General features: G+C 42.5%; 1 protein-coding gene across 1 annotated transcript in view; it reads left to right on the forward strand.

Moving 5' to 3' along the window:
• Positions 1-1,471: 1,471 nt before the first annotated feature.
• The window catches only part of T265_12925 (hypothetical protein), a gene marked incomplete at both ends in the record, with an annotated part of 76,489 nt that continues 68,914 nt past the window's right edge, over positions 1,472-9,046 (forward strand). The window contains 4 exons of the mRNA XM_009166293.1: positions 1,472-1,522; positions 4,719-4,749; positions 4,790-4,881; positions 7,808-8,035. Coding sequence (XP_009164557.1) covers positions 1,472-1,522; positions 4,719-4,749; positions 4,790-4,881; positions 7,808-8,035 — 402 coding nt within the window. The remainder of the gene's footprint in view (positions 1,523-4,718; positions 4,750-4,789; positions 4,882-7,807; positions 8,036-9,046) is intronic.

The following is a 9,046-nucleotide window of genomic DNA, read 5'->3' on the forward strand; positions in this document are numbered from 1 at the left end:
GCGGTCGGCCCCGGTTGATCATTTGCTACAGGGCCGCACAATTCAAACCGCCGAGCGTCATTAAAACACGACCGATTAAGATGCGGAGACAAGTGTTATTTGCATTTTGTATCTGATAAGAAGGCTAGTTTCATCGGCTATCTCATCCCAACACTGAGGCCTATCTATCTGTGCGGAAAAGCCAGGAGGTATTTCGCAACCATTTCATTCTCGCTAGGACATTTCAGCAGTACGTATCCCATAAATCTCAAAGAAGGTTCCAACTCATCACTCCTTGGTCAGCGGCTGGACACTGGTGGTTGAGCAGCCGTGTGAGTTACCCACATCTAGACAGGATATAGCTCCAAAACCATTCACTCCCAGAGTTCTTGTCGAATAATTCGGTTTTGGCTGGCTCCTCGAATAATGAGTACTTAGATTGAAAACCTACACGAATTGCGGAATCTCCACTCATTTAATGGATTGCTTCTAGTCACCTGTGACCGGATGGCATAATGCTTAGTTGCTAAGCTGAACGGAACGGGTTTGATTTCCATTCATGAGACGTACACTGCTGATATGCTTCACAGTGATTCGCAGTAAAACCGCCTATTTTCATGTAAAGCTAGATTTACGGGGTGGAACTTCGACCACGACCTCTTTTTTGGTCATATCATAATGTCAATCCGAGCGTCCAGCCTCATCGAAATAAGAACGGTAGCTGGCACCATTCGGGTCGTGTTGAGTGCGGTGTGCCATGTTTTGTGGAAAAATTGGGTGTCTTACAGTCGAACAATAGTTGCAGGTGGGATCTGACCCGGAGGCCACAGAATCACGTGGTCTAACCGGACGGATAATTAAATGGTACTTATCTAGAAATCTTTCAGATAACTGAAAAGCATTTGTTACTGAAGTTTACTTGAAAACACGATTCATCTTGGGGTTTCTGGTACAGTATTGTGTCTTCCAGTTCCAATTTGTGGGTTTAAATCTTTACCAAGCTTTTAGCTTAGTAAATTTTCGTTCACAGACCCCGTAGCGTAAAGTGAGGTAAACTGGTTATAAGTTTCTTGTGCAATGGTAATAAGCTGGCTGTTCTCGCCGAGAGATTTCGGATTATCCCAGCAGTGTAATTCAAGGCTGTTTTTCTTCGTCAACCTAAAAACATTTAGCTGATCCCGTGTCAGATGCTCCTATTGTCTTACATGTTTTCGTAACCATGACCACTGAAAGTTTTCATCAAGTAAATGCCGTGGTCACCATATCTGTCTCTTCACTCATCGTTAATCCTGCCTACCGGACCTACGTTCCTCTGTCGCACATGTGGGAACAATATGAATTCATTAGACAATTGTCTTATTGTTCTTTAGACCAATAGCCTGTTGCCAGGGTAACTGGCGAATAGGAAAGTTATTGTTTCCGTTTTTAATATGGTATTAATTCACTTATTGATAAATACTTTCATTCGCTGTTTCCTTCTAAAAGACATCATATGGGAATTGCAACAATGCAAGGAAATATAGGAAAGGTTTCAGTGAAAATGGTAAGTTCCCCATTGGCATTCCATTAGAAAAGGTGTGTCGCCAACTAAGCAAGTTTGAAACATCCGTCTTCTAATTCAAGGATCGCTGGAGGTTTTTTCTACTTCTTCCAATCTTGTGAATTCCGCGAAAAAACACTACTTTCGGACTGAAATTTTTCATCGATGTTCGTTTTTCTGTGCACTAGGGAGCTGTCATCATAGGAGAACAGCCTTGGGCGACGATCCACAAGAGAGTACCCCAAAGCTATCAGCCCAAGAACCGAAAAGGCTCAAAGCCGTCTCCCATTGAGATACCACTTTCGCTGCCCGGCTATCAGTAAACTCTTCTGAGGGGTGGTCTCTCTAGAAAAATACGGCTGCATTATTACAAAATGCGATACAAAGAATAATTAGTCTGCTAAAAATCATCAAGCCGACGACACAGTTGATGAGAAGCAAAAGACTTTCCCTTAAAGTTGTTCTTAAAAACCCGGGGTTGCCACTATGCTCACTAACAATGTTCTAGTATGTGTACTAGATATTTTATGTTAATATATCCATATGCGTGAATGCGTTTTTTTAGTGTAATATTCATAACTCCCATAAGTAAGAACTCAGTAATAAACAGTAAATTCCCAAAGGTGACATTTACATATAGCGTGCAGTGTATTTTGGTCACTGCCCAGGATGATCATACCTTCCGATTGCAGAATAAATTCACATGCTGCATAGTCACGTCCCGACTGTAGGTATTCAAGCAAAACTACAGGAAAGTAGCAGAGCAAACCTGAAACTGGCAGTATATAACGCTATGATGTGCTTATAATCTGCCTGACGGACCTGATGGAGCAAACGAACCACTGTTATTTTCCTGCCAGGCATGGATTCGGGCATTATTGTGTAGATGGTGAAAGTCTTCTCAGTTTAAATGTAATATCCTGGAATATCATCTGATGCTTGTTGTCGCCGTCGACTGAACAGACGAACTAGATGAGCTAAATGAATCCTCATCTTCTTAGATGGATAAGTGGAAAGTTATTTGATCGTTTACGTCTGCAGATGCGAATATGTGAGCTCCATTGGAATCTGTAGGGTCAGTTCAGTTACTAGGAAATGACGTTCTAACAGCTGCTTGTAATAAGGGTGATTAAAACAATAATTGGATAAATTATCACAGATCAGTTCATCATAAGGCGAGTGATTGCTTCAATGGATTCTAAGATTTCGCGGTCTAAATTGGGAAACACAATTAAGAATGCTCGATTGGCGTCAACAACACGATCTTCCAAAAAAGACGGGTCACGTGGAATTGGGTGACATGTTGGTGACGGCTGTTGCATGAAATTCTGTTGTTAACTTAAGGGGGGTTTCTTGGTGAAAACGCCCATCTGCGGTGTCGTCGTAAGTGTAAGTGGAATAAGGAACTGGGCACTCCGGATATCTGCAGTTGGCTGAGAAAAGGATCTACCCCATTCGTCTGTTCTAATAAATTTACGGGGCCTAATAGCCACTGACGCGCATTTTAAGCTACTGGAGATGATAGTGACGATGCGAAAAAGAACAGGATCAGGAGAACGAGAACGACGACGATGGCGGTGATAACGATGATGAAGATAATGATGTTGGCGGTGATGGTACTGATGATGGTGATAAGGATAATGATGAGGATGATAATGAGTTGAGGGTAAATAATAATAATAATAATAATAATAATAATAATAATAAAGATGATGATGATGGTGCTGATGGTGATAGTAAGGATGGTAATGAATAGAGTGCTTTTAATGATGATGATGATGATGATGGTGGTGACGATGATGATGATGATGATGACGATGATGATGACGATGATGATGATTATGGTGATGATGATCATGAGGAGGAGGAGGATCAGGAGGAGGACAATGATAACGATATTGGTGGCGATTATATTTCATCATTTGTTTCCAGAATGCTTCATCGTCAGCCAGCTCAGAGGGTCACTCAGGTAAACTACGAGTCAAACGGAGGCGTTTAGGCTTTTAAGATCTTGCACGGCAGCATCCATGGATGTTGCAAACTAACGAATGACCCTTGAGACTAACAGAATGCAAGTTAGCTCGGTTGCGCGGTACGATCGAACTGTGTAATTTTTGGCGGAAGAGTGTGACCAATACACGTTAGCTCTAAACGGCCATTGGATGGGGAACAGTTTGTCTTAATTTGTCCAGAAAAGCAAACGTTTATCTAGCCCTTGATCCGTTTGGCATTCTTACGGGATAATCTAGCTAAGTCATACAGAACGCTGCAACGGCAAATTATACGTGAATTTTTTTTTCTGGTTTTACGAATGACCGAGGTATTCAGCGATTAAATTAAGCAACAAGCCTTAGGGTCACGGACTGATCCAAAACTGCATATGCAGAGGCTTCAAAACGCAGATCATCACATCTATTTTGAATAATGAGAAACACGTAACGGGCCTCCGGTCGGCACTAGAATGAAACGAAATAGCGAACGGATTATGATTTATTCGACACCAGTAGTCAATTTCGATTTCACATTCTTGAAAGAATTTCCGTCTGCTGTGTTCGTTGCGCACACAACTATACACACGTCTATACCGACTTTCGTTGCCATTTCTGGTAGAGGTTTATGTATTTCAAGAGTAGTTAGTGATTAGGCATGATATTACTGAAATATTTGCAACTAATTATTCACCTTTCATTTGGTGTAACGATAAATGTGAATTGAGGTGAGGGATTGTGAAGTCTCTTCAAGTGAAAATAAATAGAAAAGAGGCTGCAAGATCAATCACGAGACAAATACAAAAATATGAATTAAAATCGCCGCAACTAGGGTATCGATGCCTGTGTATATGACCAAAAGTTCTGGTTTCAGGTTCCCAAAACTCGATTAGAGCAGCCCGCCTATAGGGAGTATGTAATTATTCTTTACGCGGGACTCTGTCGTTTGAGCGATCGATCAGTACAATCTGACACTGCTTCATCAACGTGAACTTGTCCACCTTTGGTATAGTGGCCAACAGTAATCCAGTATAAGTGCACAGATGTTAAGAGCAGTCGGTTAAAATACTCTTTGGATTCGTCGGTTCAAACACCAAGCTGAGAACCGTTGAATAACTGCAAGATGTAAATCTTTCATATGGTGTGTGTATTCCACAAAAAATTACAAACTTGCCTTACAAATGGAGTTCATCTACTTTTCCGTTTTGAAGATTGTCCGCGCTATCTTATTATTGGGACATAGTAAGTTCTCAGTTTCTCGAAGCTTCTGACTCGTTCCCAGTTTGGTCCGTGTACTCAGTGCCTACATGCTACAAGCTAACCGGAGAGTCCAGAGTACTGAGCTACGCATCTATGTATCAAGACACAACAAAGGTGAGTTACCGATTATCTCAGCATCCAAATAGACTTGATTTTCATCAGTTATCTTCCAGCAGCCTTTTTTTGGAAATGAACTTAATCAGTGACACTAGAGCCTTATTCGCAATGCTATCGTACCCTTTTTGCAGCGTTGATATCGAGAGATCCACCACCAAAGAATGGTATTCCACATGAAACCCATAGGGCCACAAGAAAGGTCATTTAACGAAACAATGAATAGGGCTGTGTGAAGGACAAAAGTGACTAGAACACCAGAATGGCAGTCACTCAGAAAAGCTTGAGGGAGGCATGTTTAAAGATGTGCAGTGATTTTGCTACCCGAAACGAAGCATGCTGGGTTCATCGAAAATAGTCACTCACCCTGTATCCCAGAGCGAAAGCCATAAGCACATCTTGTGCCTTTTATCACAGGCTAGAACAGAAATCATGTGCTTGTTCTTAAAGTCCATTTTTGGGGTACGTCACCATAAAATTACGGTTAGTTAGTAGCCGAACCCTACCACGCTCTCCTGGAATGTGTTGAAGAGTAGACTGGGCCCAAAATGAAATAGTTGATTCCAATAACACGGCTTCTTCAGGCTTTTAGAAATGTTGATACATTAGGTAGTATGATATTGCATATTATGTTTTACAACCTGTATATTATACAACTAATACATATGTTACATTTTTTGTGTTACAATATATTAGTGTGAATAGTGTGTATGTCACATAGTGATACATGTTGTCGCAATCACAACTGTATTGTACATTACAATTGATATATTATACATACTCTATAGTAATATACGATATCCCATGTGTTTTGGCCTATCATGTTTAGTATTGGAAACTGGAATAAACCTCCGACATCTGATGACTAATTCCGTAGGGATCTTCTGAGTCCAATGACCTAAATGGTCAGTTCTCTTGGTGGCCTCGTCTGGGAGAGAGTTCACTGGTGAAATTTTGTAAGCGCACAGCCAAAGTCGGCCTATTTTTAGGGATACATTGTTTTAAAGGTGGTCTCATAAAATACCGCAACCGTGGGAGACAATTTTGTGCATTCTAAGACTCTTGTACTTTGCCGTTAACAGACACAGGAACCGTCTTAAGCTATTCATCAGCGCACCCAAAGTCTGTGTACGCCGGTATTGTCTCAGCGATGTTTCGTCGAGTCAGAGTGCTGTGCACAAAATAGATCGACCGAACGGCATCTCAAATCGAGGTTGCCAACAAACTTCAAGAAATAAGATACCCAGTGAGTTTGATTAAGCCTCAACTAAGAAAGATATTGGCTCCAGTATCTAGACCCAGTAAGGAATGGATTGGCACAGCAGTCGTTCCATATAAATTAGGAACATCGGAGGTTTCATCAGTGAGTCCTTTTCAAACTAGATCAGTGTTGAGTGTCAATTAACCACTCTTGTCGGCTAACGTGAGTGCCAAAATCTTGAATTGATGGGTTGGAGGGGTGCCAGGTTAGTTCGGATCGCTTTTCGTTCCTTAATCTTCCACTTCAGGGTGCTTCACTTGATGATTCACCTCGGGTGCCGCTATTAGATTTTCCCTGGTCTTTGTGGGGTTGTGAGTGCTCAGACAATTTAGTTTGAGGGGGTTGAGGTCAAGTGGATTTCAGATGATGGCCATTCTTACTTCTGATGACTGCACCCAACACGTGTCAGCTCGAGTGACTCAAGACCGCTCTCCACACGCTAGCCAGTTCCACACCTTCCATTCCGTTAACACTGGGATGCTTGGTGATTTCTACCGCCTCGGCGATCAGTCTCTGTGACGTGGACCGCAGTCCTCGCCTCAAAACCTCAACATTTTCTAAATCTATTTCGTGTCCCGTGTCGCGTGCGTGTTCCGCAATCGCCGAGTCTTTCAGTAACGCTTGATATTCATCTGCGTTTCTCGGTGGCCTGTTTATTTTTCTACTATGCTCCCCGACTCTGATGTGTAGTTCCCCGGCCGTCTGTCCTATATAGACATTGGTGCAGTCATTACACTTAATTTTGTAGACAGTCCCTGGTTCTGTTTTCCGGGAGGCGATCCTTCTATTGCACCAGTGCAGAGCGCAGAGTGTTTCACCTCTGGAAAGCCACTCTTATATTAGCCGTGTTTAGAATTCTTCGAATTACCTCCGGTGTCCCTGGTTTATATGGAATAACAGCGGTCCCGATCCCTTCCCTGTTGGATTTCGCCACCAGTACCAGCACCCTTCGTAACTGACGCCTAATCAAACTAGTTGGATATCCACTACCCCGAAGTTTGTTCTGTACTTCAATATGGGTCGCTGTCCGATCAACTTCTTCTGTGCACAGGACCCTTACACGCCTAAACATTGATGAGACAATACTGGCGAACACCGACTTCGGTTAGGCAGATGAGTAGTTCAAAACTGCCCCAGTGTTGGTTGGCTTCTCATACACCGTGGTCCTTAGTCTCCCCCAACCTTATGCGTCATGCACTCTAAGAAGGCCAATTTACCCGATGTTGACTCCACCTCCATACTAAATTTGATCTGTGAACTCAGTTCATTGAGATAGTTGTAAAACTCATTAACCTTGTCCCGTTTCATGACGACGAAAGTGACATCTACATACCGCCAGAATATCTTGGGTGGGTACGGGAATCCGGCTAAAGCTCTCTGTTCAAATTCTTCCATGAATATATTTGCCAAAACCGGGGATATTGGAGATCCCATTGCTAGACCTTGTTCTTGAGTATAAACGACTGAGTCAAAGACGAAGTGGGTGAGATTCAGACATGTTTTTATGCGCTCCACTATTTCACCTACCGTCTGCGGTCCGTGATAAACCAAGCTCTTCTGAAACGATGACTTCTCAATCGGCTCCAAACTTTATCCAATTGACTGAAAACATCGGAGGTTATTCGAAGACTGTTGAAGTTAGCCAAAATTCGAGTAGCCTTTCAGGAGGAAAAAACGCTACGCCCAGTTTTGGTAGAAGTGAAAGATCCTTTTCCGGTTGAAAGGATTAGGGACTGCGTGTATAAAGTTAACTGCAGCGATTGCGCTAAGGTTTTCATAGGACAACGTGCCAGGGAATTGCACATCAGAATCGGTGGGCATAAAAGAAGTATAAACAAAGCACCAAGGAATGCAGAAGAATACCAAACGCTGGTCAAAGACTCAGCGATGGCGGTACATGCCTTAGACACGGGACATTAAGTAGATCTGGAAATCGCGGAAGTTTAAAGACGATGACTGCGATTTACACTGCAGCGGCTGATAGCTGAAATTACTAAGTACAACAGCAGGAATAAAATCGAGGGTGTGCAACTGGCGAGCGTGTAGAAGGCGGTCTAAGATAAGCCGAGTTGACACGTGACTGTGTGGTTGTCAATCCATTTGGGATCATCAGAAAAAACGGGGGTTGAGGGTGGAAACCCCGACCGACCAAAGGTCACAGCATCCCTTTTACACAACTTTCTCAGCATTAGCTCACCCACACAGACTGACAGAAGGTTCAAACGAAGTTCAAGAGGAACCAAATCAAATGCACCGAACCATAAGAACTAGACCCAAGGCTGGACCCTAACACATGTAGGTTTTCCCACCGACCCAACACTTGTTCAACCACTCTAACACACTAAAATCCCTCGGCCGATACCCAACAGAGATTTAGCTTGACTTAGCTGATTGGTTCTCCTTCTGCCTTAAATCTCGACCAACCTCGGAACCTGGTCACTTGACCTGACGAAGCTTTTGTGTCAAAAGCGAAACTTTGCCCAGCAATAAATCTACCGATTGTCACCAAACTTTTTCGAAAACGAGGATTGCGCTCACACTGAATGAGCAAAAATAACTGAAGCCAGTACAGGTGCATCGTAATCTGTTGCGTAGTGGAGAGTACCATAAGCTAGGTCCAACAAAGATGAAATTACTCCGGACAAGGGTGTAATAAGGGTCCACTTAAACAGTGCATGCTTGCCAGTCCTATGTAACATGCTTCGCAACAGAATAAGCGCATCCCTTCCATCGTCCTGTTTTGCTCCAACGTTCATTTATCACCCCTTCTCACAGCTTTCAAGTTCTTTTAAAGATAAAAATGAAGTCGATCCGTGAAAAATCAGACTGAACAACTGGTATTATATATATATATGTATATATATATATATATGTATATATATATATATATATATAGCCGTTAGA

The sequence above is a fragment of the Opisthorchis viverrini genome (genome assembly GCF_000715545.1).
Source record: "Opisthorchis viverrini unplaced genomic scaffold opera_v5_24, whole genome shotgun sequence".
In the NCBI taxonomy this organism is placed as follows: Eukaryota; Metazoa; Platyhelminthes; class Trematoda; order Opisthorchiida; family Opisthorchiidae; genus Opisthorchis; species Opisthorchis viverrini.